Source organism: Emydura macquarii, unplaced genomic scaffold, assembly GCF_026122565.2.
Source record: "Emydura macquarii macquarii isolate MOO-44397 ecotype Brisbane River unplaced genomic scaffold, CSIRO-AGI_Emac_v2 contig_312, whole genome shotgun sequence".
NCBI classification, from domain to species: Eukaryota; Metazoa; Chordata; order Testudines; family Chelidae; genus Emydura; species Emydura macquarii.
In genome coordinates this window covers 7,776,050-7,791,363 of record NW_027130449.1, presented here as the reverse complement: position 1 = coordinate 7,791,363, position 15,314 = coordinate 7,776,050, and the positions used below count along the sequence as shown (strand labels likewise).

The 15,314-nt window shown below is 44.6% G+C and overlaps 1 protein-coding gene across 11 annotated transcripts in view; it reads right to left on the bottom strand.

The window, feature by feature from the left end:
* The window catches only part of LOC137163958 (uncharacterized protein CXorf65 homolog), a 78,175-nt gene extending 74,461 nt beyond the window's left edge, over positions 1-3,714 (bottom strand). For 9 of the 11 annotated variants that reach the window (XR_010922888.1, XR_010922889.1, XM_067564539.1 and 6 more), the window contains exons 1-5: positions 3,413-3,594; positions 3,248-3,285; positions 1,928-2,014; positions 1,198-1,314; positions 275-349 (exon numbers count right to left, since the gene is read on the bottom strand). Coding sequence is in view for 9 of the 11 variants with exons in the window: in XM_067564539.1 (XP_067420640.1) it covers positions 275-349; positions 1,198-1,314; positions 1,928-2,014; positions 3,248-3,285; positions 3,413-3,438 (343 nt within the window). In the remaining 2 variants the exon portion in view is untranslated. The other 2 variants (XM_067564581.1, XM_067564503.1) reach the window with 2 other exon arrangements.
* Between the last annotated feature and the right edge of the window lie 11,600 nt (positions 3,715-15,314).

The following is a 15,314-nucleotide window of genomic DNA, read 5'->3' as shown; positions in this document are numbered from 1 at the left end:
TAATTAACTGTCTCCCAGTTACTCAGTGAATTAACTACTCACAGGTGTAGACCTGCTGCCTCTGACAATGCCAATTTGGCTCCAAGAAACTGAGAAGAAATATTCCTAGTTCAGACTGCAAATTTAAATCTTTCTCCCTTGACTTGGGCTTTGCTCTCTTCCTGAGGAATACAGCTGAGATGGCAGCTTCTTTTCTCTCAGAAATAAACCCAACATCCTAAGAAGCTTTGTGTATCAGTCTCATAAGAGCATCTAGATCAGCAGAACTACTTACCAAGGAACTTAGGGTTAATAACTCCTTCATCTTTCAGTAGCGGTGTAAATACTGCCTCTGAAGAACCTTCATGACCTGTGAGGGACAAAGAAATTTCATAAAGAGAGAAAAATTTATCCTGAGGATGCACTGCCTAGTGGCCAGAACTTTGAGCATTAGGAAACCCAAATCTGATAGTGACTCACTGTGTAGCTTTGGCCTAGTCATTCAGGCCAAATTTTTCAAAAATGTGCTCTGATTGGGGGCGCTTGACTTTAGACACATTGGACCCGATATTCAGAGAGTGCTGAGCACATGCAGCTCCCACTGACTCTGATTGGAGTTGTGGGTGCTCAACATCTCTGAGAAATCAGTGGTTTAATTTGGGAAACGCTCAAATTAATCCTTATTGAATATTTCCACCTTAACATCTCCTGTTTCCCCATCTGTAAAAGAGGAATGATAATACCCACTTTGCAAAGGGCTGTAAGATCTGCAGATGAAAGGTGATGTGTATCCTCAAACTGTTTTTCTCTGGAAAAGGCCACAGAAGGGACTAATCAAGATGTCACTGTGCTCTTGAATGGAACCACCTCTCACAATGCTAGGAAACACTCATGAGCATGCTCAAAGCATGGACAGCACCTATGAATAAGTCTGGAAGTGCTCTGCAACTCTAGGACCCTTGCGGTAGGCAAGATGTGTGATGGTGCCTATCCCAAAGGAGAATAGGCATTATGCCCTGCACACGTCTTGAGTGGTAAGTATTAGATGATGTAGGAGATCTCACCACTCCTCTTTCAGATGCTAGGGAGAACTGTCACCATGCCCTCCAAGTGCTGGCCTCCTTTACAAGCCCCCATTTCTTTTGCTAGTCATCAAAATGCTAGTGGCCAAAATGCAGAGGCATTTTCCTTTTGTGGGACTGACAATGCTGTACCTACGTGTGACACTGAGGAGTACACAGATCTCTCTCTCGCTCAGCAGCTCTGAGGCATAGCAATGTTGGTTTTGAAGCAAATTCTTCACCTGGCCACTGTCATCTGCCAGCTCGATTTCACCTGCAACGCATAGCACAGTTCAGGGCAGAAGGCCAGCGAGCAAATGTGAGCTAGCGGGAGATGTGGAAGCTGACAACTCTCCACATTATGAATAAACCAGAGATGGGCAGCAGTAGCACAAAACTGAACTGGATTTCACAATACCCCAAAGCCTGGGAGTAGGTGGATCTGAGGAGTGTGATTGAGGCCCATCTCTAAAACAAACATGAAAATCTGCGTAACAGATAACTACAGACATGGTTTAGTGACGTATTTCATGTGATTTAACATGCTCCTGGGTCCTCCTTGGAGACGTTGGCTGCCTGTCAGACCGAGACCAGGGTAATTTGGAGCCAGTGTATCCAGCTCTATATGGGACTATATGCAAGAGCACCAGAGCCAGGCCCTGCCTTGTGGCCTGATCTGAACTGGAATATCAGAAGAGCCTCGTGGCACTTGACAGTTACAATATGCAGGGAGATAGTGTGAACATTCTCTCAGCCTTCTACCTTCCGAGGCTTGGTGATGCCCCCACCCTGAAAGTGAAGGTCAGCAGAAACCTGGTGTCAGGTCAGACTGCACAGTCAAGTAAGTTGAGCTGAGGCCCTTGGAAAGACACAGAGACGCACCATACCTTCATTCTCACAGCCACAGCAGCGTCTGATGCTCTCCAGAAGAAGCTGCACTTTACAGTGAATGTTAAAAAGGGCCTTTTCGTTTTCTGTTGAGAGGGACATAATTCACAGGGCAAAAGTTAAACTAGTTGTGGCAGATGGGAGCAGACCCATCAAGAGAAATTTGGGGCCCTGGTACATCATGTTCACTGAGGCTCCAACCCTCCTCTTTTGCTCCCAGTTACAGATACTGAGCTCTGGGCCCCACTACAACTGTCTCCCCTCCCCTGGTCAGCCCTGGCTGGGAGCTCTGTACAAAACAAAAAGCTTTCTCCTTAAGCTACTCTGGCTCAGCCTCTCCCAGCAGGAGTCACTGTAGGGAATGGTTCAGCTCTGGGGAAGTCACAGCTACTCCTCCCTGGCTTCTCTAAGCAAGAATCACTCTAGGGTATGGTTAAGTGTTGATTGTTAGTGGAGATCACAGCTATTCCAGCCTCAGTATCACTCTCAGCATGTGTCACCATAGACAAAAGAGCTAGAAAACAATTGCAAACAACAAATACATTCAAAATAGCATGGAAATGGTATTTTAAATGTTTCTATTTTCTTTTCTTTTTCCATTTTCTAGGAACTACTATGGAGAATGAAAGGATATGTTGCATAACAGTTCACTCCAAAGCTGTACTCCAATGGCAATGAGGCAAGGGAGAGTGTATGGTTAGCGGGGTATCAGCACTCTTCTCAGACTGTAAAGGCACATATTCTTCTTCCTTGTGCTTTCTCAGGGCACACCCATGGGATGCACCAGCAGACCATTAATGCACACCATTAATGCACACCTTTGTTTGAGTGACTCAAATGTCATTTTAAGATGTGATTTAGACACTTAGGATCCTAAATCTCATCAATTGTCAATGGGATTTTGGCTCTTAAGGGCCTAAATCCCTTTTGAAAATGAGATTTAGGTGCCTGCATTAGTTATGCATTGCGGTGCTGAGCCTAGCAGCGCCTAAATACCTTTAAAAAATCTGGGCCTACAACACTTTTGAAAATGCAACATAAGCTCCTAAATCACATAAGTATTTTTGGAGGAAGTTTTCACGTACCTTCTCCTAACATTAGAGCTGGAGAAGAAATGTCAAGTATTTTTTTTTGTAGGAAATTTTGAAAAAGGAAATCACTTTCTGTGCAATGTTTTGTTTTTGTTTTTTTTCCTACCAAAAATAGTAGACCCAGTACGGACAGGCACGCTAGCTTTGTTGCCTCTTTTGTCCTGAGTAACTCAGTTCCTTATAGACACGTAGGGGACAACAGAGATCCAAGGCTGGCAAGTCACTTACCTCCATAAAGCACTGTTATAAACATGTCTGCTAATAACCTAAAAAAAAAAAGCAAGGAAGAGATCAGTGACAACTTTTCCATAGCCTTATACTGAAACAGAAAAGCAATCCCAGAGCCTGACGTAAGTGCCCCCTGCAAATGCTTTGAGTTAGGTGTTTGCTCACAGCCAAGATGTGTTCCCTAGACTCATCCCACTCTGTCCTCTGCGAGAAGCTCATCCAGGTGCTGGTAAGCGTCTATGTTCTCCCAAGACAGAGCTGAAAGGGTAACCAGACACCCTGTTCCAGTTTGCCTATGCAGCCAAGGAACGTCAGAACCAAGGCATTGAATAAGCGAGGGAAAAAATATCTAGGAGGGGCGGGTACCTGAAAAATATCCCCCAGCTGGAAAGACCCTGAAATTCCTTCACATCTGATCAGGCAGTCAGCTTGTAAAAGCCAAACTGAGCATGTCTGTCCCGGATGCTAGGCACTAACATGTTCTGTTTGTCTCTCTCATGACACCACCAGTGCCTACCACACGCAGAATGACTCTGTAAACATTTGTTTGTGCTTGGGAACCAGCGGGTCTGAAAAGCCTCTTCATTAGGCAGCAGCTGAAAAAATATTGCTTCTATCAATTAAAGGGGCACGGGCGAGGCTGCTGGAATCCAATAGCAGGCACCTGCCTGTGTGGGTTGCCAAGGTGTTATGCTGGCTCCCAGCCAGGAAGCTTTACCTTACTATACCTTACCTGGAAGCGATCTGAAGACACCTGGGGAGAAAGCAGGGGGAGGAGACTCCAGTCCTGCACTGCAAAAGCCAGACACACTTCACAGCCAGACTCCATGTGCCTTCCTTCCAGGCAGGGCTAAGGAGTAGAAGTGACAGAGTTCCACAAAAGATGATAAAGCTTCCATTTCAGGAGTAGGTTTCCAAGATATGGACGGTGTGCAGGCACTCTAATCTCAGCAGGAAGCACTGGAGTCAATGGTGTAGGGGTGCTGACTGCTGGAGTGGGAGATCTCACTGCTACACACCAGCCCCAGCTTCTCTCAGCAGGAGAGGCTGCCAAGAATAATGTAGGCACACTAACTGCAGCGGGAGTTCAGTCCTAGCCTCTGGCAGCTGAAGTTGATCCAAGGAATTGTATTGGGGCACTGGCTGCAAAGGGGGAGAATTCACATCTACTGCACTCTGACCGTCTCCCAGCAGGAGTCATGGCAGGAAAAGGTGTTGGATGTCAGGAAGTTTTTCTAGCCTTTCCCAGCTTGACTAGAGAGTGGAGCTACTGAGTTTCACAGTAACATGTAGCACAACAGTTGAAAACAAGATAAGTGAGTGCAGTGACACTTTAAGACTGGGAGATTTTAAATGTTACACTGAAGCTCATTGCAAAATTCTTCCTTGCTAGCAGGAGATACCGAAGACGAAGCTCAAATGAGTATGACTTGGTAGTTATGTGTATGGTACAAGAGGGTCTCATGGAACAAGGGGGACAGTAACAAGGACCAGAATAGCTAAAATTCTGTCCATTTGTTTTCCTATTTCTTCACTTGGATTTTTTGAGACATGAATAATTTACAGTACAAAACTGTTATTTTAACATAAGAACAAGAATGATCTGGACTCCCACATGTATTTTGGATCTGAAGTTTTTCAAGTAAACTATTTTAAAGTCCAATCCATAAATCACAGCAACTATTCCTCACCTCTCTCCCAGCCCTGCATTTTTACCTTTTAAAACATTTTCTTCTTTCTACATTTTGAAATTCATCATTCCAATGTAAATTTATTTGAGCTCCATGGATGGAAAGGGCCGAGCTGAGTTATTAATCAGTGATTTGGTTACAAGTTTATGAAATTCAGCACGGGGGGCAGCAATCACAATATCCTCACAGATGTCTTTGGTATTTCCTGATCCACCCTTCTTGGAACTGACATTACTGCTTGAGGTCATCTCTAAGCAATTAAAAATCAGATCAGACAGGACCAAAGCAGCCTTTTTTCCAGGAAAACGGATAACTTTAATGGTGCAGCCTATATGAGATGCACATAATTTATTTTGCTGATGGGCAGAGGTTGCCTATAATGTATGTGAAGGGTCTAATTTCTGACTCTCTTTTTGTCTCACTGATTGAGAGTGATATGTTCAGAATCAGTGAGTAAAGTTAAGAACACTGATGTCATTTTCAAGCCTGCACAGTTACGGATGACTAACAGCAAGTATGAATATATTTGAGTCTACGTCTTCACAGATGTAAAGAATGTATATGTCGGAACCTCAGTGTGCATGTGAACATCTCTCTCTCTGTACATGTACATCTTTTCATGAACATATGTATTTCAGCATCTTAACAAACTGTATCCATCAATGTCTTTGCTTCTGAGCATGTATTTATCCGCTGATATGAGTCCACATAACCCACATCATACGTGTATGTATGTTGGAGGCTGTATATCCTCATATGTACTAGCATGTCACTGTGTGTATGTACATGTATGAATGTCCCATGGAAATTAGGCATCTGTGTGTGCACAGGGCTGTTCATCCCAGAAATGATGGCACACCATCACGTGGATGCTTTTAGCTGGTATAAAGGGATTGCTGGACTGCTTCAGGAGATGAGCTGATGGCCATTGTGGTTTGCAGAAGATGAAACAGTTCAGTTTCTGTGTCTTTAATTCTCTGAGCAACACAGCTCCTCTTAATTTCCAGCAGCTGGGCCTGGTCTCTCTTCGCAGCCCAGGATTCCAGCTGCTCTGTGAAGTGCTGTGCTTCCTCCTCATGAATCATGCCCAGCGTCTGCCATAAAAATGTGAAACAAAACAACAGCACAATCTCACGGAGTCACTCAGCACCAACTAGCAGATACATTCCCCCTCAGGCAGCCTGGTCTGCTGGGTAGATGTAGTACTTGGAACCAGGAAGCCTGAGTTCTATTCCCAGCTCTACCATTAACTCACTCTGATCTTGAGCAAGTGAAAAAGAGTCAGTCACCACTCTGTAACATAGGGATAAGGATACCCACCTTTGCAAAGCATACTGAGATCAAGGGTTCAAAAATACTATATACTCTGCTCTAATCACTAGTTTACACTGCCTCAGTGTTCTACCAAAAGCTGATCTGATGGAGACCCACATACATGCTATAAAGTTACCAAACCTTCTAGAGCATAGCATGCCCTGCTAGGGGCTAAGTGAGCCTCGAGAAGCTTGGGTTCTGCTGATGACCACACAGTTCAATAAACTTGCACAAGCCAAGCCTTCTTCTCCTTTTTCCTGTGCTTCAGTAGATATCTCATTTGGCATGAGGCATAGGTAAGTGGCTGATCTTCTGTTGTCACCTATATTCTGGGGCTAGATTTCTGGAGCACAGGGATGTCAACCTGCATGCAGCGTGATGCAATGTCATGTGTGTCATAACAAAAGATAGTGATAGGAACATAACCTTACAATGCAAACTGTATCCTGGAGACTTTATCATGGAGGAAAAACTTCCTTCTAGTGTGACGAGGGGAACTCATGGTACTGGAGCTGATGGGTCTTCAGGAAAGGATGATACTGGTTCAGGGATGTCTGAACTGTTCACCTAGCCTGGCTCTCCTCTCTCACCTTTTGCAGCACAGGAAGCTGAATCATTAAGGGCTGAACCAAGGTGAAGGGAAACTGTTGTGGACACCTCTGTGAGGTTTGGTAAATGCATCAAGTCCATGAAATTGGGTCATACCGCAAATGATTCCTCCTGGATTCTGAGCTTCTGGTCCAGTAGTTCTCCCTCCTTCTGGCTTGTCAAGGCCTGTACTGTAAGATGGAAGAACTCCTCATTCAGCCCATCCAGCATCTCCTCCAGGTTTGCAACCTTCAACAAGAGAACACAAGCTATTGAGACCCTTCAGTCAAAAAGCCCTCCAGTGTGCAACCAAATCAATTAATACTCAGAAGAACTGAAGCCCTGATCCTGTCCACATGGCCTGCAAGAAATACACAGTGCGTGGATGCAGAGGTGAAATAAGTCTCACAAAGGAGATTGGAGAGATCACACTACCCACTGTAATTGCAGCCTTTCCCAGCAAGCCATACTGACAAGGCTTTCAAAATTTACCAGAGATTTGGGTGCCCATCTTTAAAGGGGCTTGATTCCCATAAGTAGGTGCTTTTCACTTTCAGAAGTTCACACCCCTTTAGGAGGCTCCTCAAAACTCAGGCACCCAAAAGTCGTGGTGGCTATTGGCATGGGGAAAATTTTAAAATAAGACTGAAAAATAAAGAGAAAAATGTCACAAATTCAACTTCTTAAATATATAGGGGTCTGATTCCCTTTTCTCTTACACTGCTGGAAATCAGGAGTAATTCCACTGACACGATGGAGTAACGTCAGGGAAGAACTGATGTAAGCAGGCTGCACACGGTGGCTGGCACCTGCGAATGAAGTAGGTCCAACTCCCTTGTGCCACAACAGGGGCTCCCAGTTTGACCAGTTAAGAGGGTGAGCAGCACCTGGAGGCTATAAAAGGTCAGGGAAAGACCTGGTGTCAGTTAAGAAAAGTCAGGAGACTGGAGGGGGTCTCTAGGGAAAGCTGCAGATAGCAGGAAGTTCTCTGCACGTCCTCTCTGGAAAGAAGGAGGAATTATCAGGGAGCCAGTAGAGGGTGTAGTCAGCTGTCCTTCCTGAGCCAGACACAGCCAAGGCCAAAGAGGGCTGGAGGCTGAGAGCACCAGAGGGAGCTGTCTTCTGGCTCTTGGAATCAGAGAGCTGAAGCCAGTGGGCCAAAGATGGCTGCTCTGGAGAGCTGAGGCATGGTGAAGGATGCTGGGGTTGGGCTGGGAAGCTGAGTCATGGTGAGGTACTCTGGGGTGTGGTGAAGGACACCGAGGCTGGGCCGGAGAGTAGGGACATGGGGTGCCAGAGCTCTATTTGATGTATTGCCTGGATTATGGTGTTGGTTTTTATGATGTGCATGACTTTTTCTTCCGTAATAAATTATCGCCACAAGGGCCATTTGTACTCAAGGATACCTAGGACTATTTCTGGGGACTCTGAAGGATGGAAAGAAATGTTGGTGGGCCTGTCATGCCATGGCCACAGGGGTTGCCCTATGATACAGGCCGATAGCCTATGAGTGACTAACCTGAACACCAGAGGAATCTGCATTGCTCTTGTCCCCGTCACCACTCCACTTCATTGCTCCTTTTCTCCTTGAACTTTCCATCATATCCTGAGTCTCCGCCTGAAGCTGAAAACATTGGTAACGTTGCAACCTAGACAGACAAAACACAATAGGCACTTCCAGTGTGATTCCTCTGGTCACCCCCGAGAGTCTCCATTTTAGTACCTTCTTCATCTGCAGTGGGAGGGAAGGGAGTTGGGAAAAGAGGATGAGAGAATGAACTGATTCACTTGCAATCTCATCCCAAGCCTGGAAGTAAGTCCAATAGGGTATGGCTATACAGTCCGGGTCTATAGACTTGGGCTAGCAGGGCTTGTGCTAGTGCTGTAAAAGTAGCTGTGGGGACAGCACTTTGAAGTTGCAGTTCAGGCTGTGAACCCCATCCCTCTCCCTAGGGTCCACATGCATTAGTAGAGCAAGACCTGACTACTTCATAGATTTATTTCTCCAGAAAAAGTCACTACAACAAACAAAGCTACTCAATATCCAACATGTTCCCACTCTCCCTTGACTCTGGGTGGGTTTGACATATTTTTGGCATTTTTTGCGGCTCCATGCAGCATAAGTACACTGTGAAATTTGTCCTATAGTGAACATTCATGTAGCATAAGGGGTTGAACCAAAAGCAAGCAATGAGACTTCACCATTTTTTTTGGAGGAGACAGTCTAATGCTAATCCTTGGGAATTTTCCCCTTATATTTATATAGCAATAATTTTAATAAAATACTTTACAAATACTAATCAATTACACCTCACAACTCCTGCTGTGAAATAAGTAAGTTGCATTAGCCTCATTTTTCAAATATGTAAACTGAGGTCCACATGGGGGGAGGATAAGTCACTTGTCTGACTATTAGAACCTTAGAGTGCACAAACAACCAGACCACACCTTTCTTACTGCACACAAAGCATTTTCTGTACTCCTTTCCCCGGCTCCTAATCAGAAACTCAGCTGGGATGTAGTATCAGTGGCAACAGCTGCACCCGTGGCTTTGATCTGTATCCAAATGCAATTTTGAAAGCAGAAGCAAAGTCCTCTAACACAAGAGTAGGCGAGTTATATGCCAATTACTTAATTAGGCAAAAACTCAACACAGGAATGTACAGTAGTTTCATTCTGTAATTCCACAAGGTGCAATTCATAGAATCACAGATTCCAAGGCCAGAAAAAATCATTGTGATCATCTAGTCTGACCTTTGGTATAATACAGGGCAGAGAACTTCCTTAAAATAATTCCTAGAGCTGATCTTTTAGAAAAACACCCTATTTTGATGTCAAAATTGTCAGTGACATAGAATCCTCCACAATGCTGGGTAAATTGCTCCAATGGTTAATTACTCTCACTGTTAAAAATTTACATCCTATTTCTAGTCTGAATTTGTCTAGCTTCAACTTCCAGCCATTGGATTCTGCTATACCTTGCTCTGCTAGACCAAAGAGTCCATTGGTAAATATTTGTTCCCCATGTAGGTGCATGTAGACTGTGATCAAGTCGCCAATGGCACCCCTTAACGTTCTCTTTGTTAAGCTAAATAGATTGAGCTCCTTCATTCTGTCACTATAAGGCAGGTTAATAAATCTCCAATTTATCAACATCCTTTTTGAATCGTGGACACCACAACAGGATACAGTATTCCAGTATACCAGTGCCAAATACAGAGGTAAATTATCCTCTACTCCTACCCGAGATATCCCTGTTCATGAATCCAAGGATCACATTAGTCCTTTTGGCCACAGTATTGCACTGGGAGCTCATGTTCAGCTGATTATCCACCGCGCCCCCCCAAATCTTTTTCAGGGTCACTGGTACCCAGGATAGAGTCCCCCATTCTGTAGGTATGGTGTACATTCTTTGTTCCTACACGTATACATTTACAATTAGCTGTATTAAAATTCATATTGTTTGCTTGTACCCAGTTTATCAAGTGATCCAGATTGCTCCATATCAGTGATCTGTGTTCTTCTCTATTTACCACTGCCCCAATTTTGTGTCACCTGCAAAATTGTTTTCAGCTTTGTGTTGATCTCCCGTACCTCTCATGTGGAGATTTCTCAAGGAACTGGGTATCTGGTGACATTCGGATGCTCAGAAGTTCTTCAAATATTGTCCGGGAGTCAAAGCAAGTGGATGATTTATCTTCTGCAGGATCCTAAAATGAGCGCCAAGAGAAAGGAAACAACCCATGGGGATCATACTTCTGAAGAAGACATTGTTTAAACTTTGTACACTATGGGCAAATTTTTACTCACTGCTCTGTGCTGTGGATCACGATTCATCCCTGAGACCAAAGGGAGATTTGGATGTGACATGAGAGCAGAATATACAGTAGAGATTCACTCTGAAGTTTGAGGTTCATGTTTCACTTTTGGGTGTTAAAAATGAAACTCAGCAGCACCTCCGAGCTTGGTGCTGATACCATGTAAACCCACTAGAGTGTAATGAATTCAAGCTGAAACCATAAATCAGCCCCAGGTTTGCTCAGAAGGTTACTGAATGCATCAACAAATCTTGCATGAAGTTTGAATTTGCAACAAACCCAGCTAAACCAGGAAAGTTTTGGGTGGATTGGACACATTTCACACTGCTCTAATCCACCATCCCCTTGATTTGCATGTGTGACTGCCACTGCTGCTAATGGAAGTCACATAATCTGAACTACCTTCTCTACTGCTCCCCAGGAACACTGGAAAAAGGCATTGGCTAGAGCTGTGATGCCTTTGTTGAGTTCCATCTGAAAGCAAGAATGAGCAGTGGCAACTGCTGTAGATCCTGGAGAAAGACAAAAGTAGCTAGAGTCACATTCCGTTCACACTATTCATCTTTAGCTATCACAGTCCCTTTAATCCCATCGTATAACCTCCTTAGCCATTAATTGCCTCTTCACTGAGTGCATATGATAGCAGACAAAAGAGTAAGAAAGACAAAATTAACCAAAGGATCTGACAGACAGAAACAGTTTTAGAAAGAAAGGAGGATGACAATGAGAGACACAGGGTTCCATATACACTTAGGAAGTTTCCCCAAACATTGTAGTTGGGATTTACAACTAGTTTATCTGAACAAGGGTTAAAATCTGTACCAATTTTTAGAGAAACATCCCCAGTGTAGACAGGCCTACAGTGTCAAAGGGACCGAAGCTGGTGGAATTAAAGGACAGCTACAACTAGAAACAACAATAACTCCTTTCTCTTTTACTAATGCTAATTAGCAAGTGATTAAACAGAGAGAGCAAGAGAGAGCGCATCTATCTAATTATGCAAATAAATAAACAAAAACCTACCTCTCATTGCAAAAAGAGAATTAGACAGGATGAAGTAGGTCAATCTGACTGTATAATGATCAGAATGCCACAGTAACATCGTACAGGTATGTAACATATTGTGTTCCACTGGAACTCAAAGTATGTCCTACACTCTGATTTTCAGGGGTGCTGAGCACCTGCAGTTGGAGTTGTAGGGGCCCATCACCTCTGAAAATCGGGTCCTGTATGTGAAGCACCTCAGACGTGGCTGCATTCCAGTGACTCAAGGGGGTACCCAGCAAACCAAAGACAAGCTGTAGTTATGGGAGAAAGATATTCATCAAGGACATTGGGGCAAACCCCTATTCTTAGGAGAAGTGCCATGAGATCTTTAGGGCCTGATTTTACTCTCACAAAGGAGAATCAAGGCCTTGATGTTCACATCAGGAAGATGGGACCTTGGCTTTTAAGGCAAACACCATATTGGTCAGAAGGATGAAGGGCAGAATTGAGCTGAAAGGTATTTGAACCTATAGTTCTAGTCAGTTCAAACCTGATACTCAGAGTCCTGAGACAGCCCCTCTGGCTGGAAAACAGCACATTTCATTACAGGGAATGTCCAACTTGTATTGATCATGGTGAAATCCTAAAGTTAATTAAAGGGACACTCAGGAGCCTGCCAACCCACCCAGGATACGTATGCTACTTTCACTATCACTGGACATATATGGCCCATCTAGCATACACCTGGCCCTATTCTCTACATATGGATATAAAGAAAAGATTAATTAAATTCAGTGACCAGAGGGGGAACCTTGAGATTGGGGATGATGTAGGAGTTTTGAGATTCACCTCCATTGGTTTCAGATCAGTAGCTCAACAGTAGCATAGAAGCTGCTAAAATTCATTAGCTGAAGTTATTTGGCTCTGAAATGTCACCGAACTCCAAAGCTCTAGCATGCGATGGTCTGACATTCCTTGATTTGCATGGTAATTACAGGGTAAATGCATGTTCTCTTTCTCTTGCCAATGATCCACTGTGAAGCACAAACACCACTAGTTGCTTTCTGCAATGATGATAATGATACTCAGCAGTTGGAGCAATGAAAAAAATGATGCAAACACCTTAAAAGGACAGATCAGTGCACTCTCACCAACTCTGGAGCTTGCAAAGGGACAGAAAATAATAGTCATATCAAGGCCAAATCCTCAGTTGGTGAAAATCAGAGTCGCTCCGTTGACTTCAAGATTTATTCAGATTGTAGTCCCTGCCCCTAAGAGCCTGTCTTATGTTGAATTTGTGCAGCACATAGCATAATGGGGTTTTGGTCCATAAGTGGGCACCATGTTAATACAAATTATAATAATAATTGTAACAGCTGGAGACCTGGCTCTCAAAGAACTTGAACACTAAATGAAAGCCTCCCTTTATTTGGGCTTGATTCCACTGCTGGAGAGTGCCCAGTGCTTCTGAAGTTACTCCTCTGTTCCTAGGCTTGGGCCCTAGTATCAGGGCTAGAAAGGGATCTGGGGAGAGGAAATAACGTGAGTGACCTCACACAGAGCAGTACTGCAGGACTCTAGATGGAGCTGTGTCTAGGAGCAAAGAAAACCTAACTTTGCTCAGACAACAAACTCTTAGCAAGCAACAAATAAATTATTGGGGCTATGAAGACATCCCCATAAAGGAACTTGTTCCTCACCTTCTGAGTCAAAGATAGAGTATAAAGAGCAGACACCTTACTCCCATCAATTGCTGCCATTCATACCTGCTTTGATCCATGCCATGGCATTCATCAGGATGGCTATAAATTCGCCAGCATTCTCCAGTCGTGCTGAACATATATACAGGAACCTGTTGGTGGCATCATAGTAGAAATCTCCAGTGCTTTGGAGAACTTCTTGAACCCTTTCAGGGCTTTGATCTGGGACTGTCTGAGCCAACATGAGTACCACGGCTGGGTGGGAGCAAGCCCTGCTTAGCAGGCGAACCACAGTGCAGCCAAAGCGGTAAACCACAAAGTGGCGAGAGGACAAGCTGGCCAGATCTGTGGTGACCAATGTATTCTTGGTGGGCCCTGGAGAACTGTCACTCAAATACGGCTCTGGAAAAGAAAAGACACATCATTTCAGGTAAGTAATCCAGCATCATTCCCCGCTCCCTCGAGTTATCTTCTTCCCTCTGTCAACCAATACCATTTCCTGCTCCCTGGGGATGACCTACACTTGTCAACTAGCACCATCCCCCCACTATCCACAGCTCTCCTCCTTTCTCTATGAAATGCTCCACAAGATACAATGCTGCAAGCTATTTCCTTCCTATTATCACAGGCTTCCAGAGAGATACACAGGTTTAATGGCACCCTGAAAAGAGGATTATGCCATTATAAACTGTTGGGCTTTTTAAAGCAGGCTGGGGCAAGTGAATCCAGTGCCCTCTGCTAAGCCACGCTTTTCTGGTCTCTGTATACAACCTGCCCCATAATGATACTTCCCATTCCTACCCACCTAGCCATGATCAAAGGCTCCCTGCAGCTGCAGGTCTGGCAGCTTGCCTCAAGCATGTCCTGTCCCCAGAGGAGAGGTCTCCTCAATCCCCCCAAAGCACCATCACCTCTGGCACTCTGACTATTATTTTCAGCATACAGGCCAAACGGTGAGTGGGTCCCAGAGACTGACTTTTCCTCTAACCCTTCCAGGTCAGGATTGAGGCATGCTGCTAGGGAAGCTTGCCCTTCTAATACCTATGCTATACATGTGGATCAACAGAGGACTTTAGTCTCCAGGGAGTTATGACCCATGTTAAATTAATTAATGAACTGCAGAGATATTTCATGTATAAGACTATGTAATAGTCACTCATTTGGGCACAACTGTAGTGTGGACTTCATAATTATCCATTACCCCCTCCTGCCAAGTCCTGTGTATTTGCATTCTGCACCTCAAGGGGCACAGGCTGAAGGACACGCAAGAGGAGCTTTGCTTCATTACCTGCAGCAGAAGCAATAGGACATGGCTGCTGCTTCTCCAAAGCCTGCCTGATCTCACACAGGGTCCTGGCAAGGGGGGATGTTGCCATCAGACTCTCCACCTCAAGTTCAGTCAGACAGGCCTGCGTGGCCCTTCCAGGCTGCAGACCTAACCCTGGTGATCACAGACATGGCATGTCAGCTAGGGAAGCACCTCCAGGCCTGGAAAAAGGAGGTGGCTTCATGCAGATGGCTGGGCAGTTACTGCGTAACATATTGCCACAAGCAAGAACTGTACTGCCTAGAGACAACATTTCTCCTCAGCCCCAGGTGTTAAGAATCATGGAGCTGATGCTTCTCCATATCCAGATGGTGTAAGATTCTCCTGACAGAACCTGATCAGTCCTGGCTGATCCGTGGCGTGGCATCCAACCTCTTCCACATGAGGTGGTTGCTGAGTGCACGGCTGCAAAATGACAAGGGCTGCTGTGGCTCTCCCCCCATCACAATATCATTTTCTGCCCTGGGGGGCAATGATCCCTTTGCTGAAGAGCCTTTATTGGACTGGTGTGCAATGGGAGCTTGCTGGGCAATGCTTATTCACCTTACCAACATCATAAAAAGACCTTCCTATAAATACTAGTCATAAAATATCCACAGAAAATTTAAAAAAGAAAAAATGTCGCTATCCATTTACTTTGCT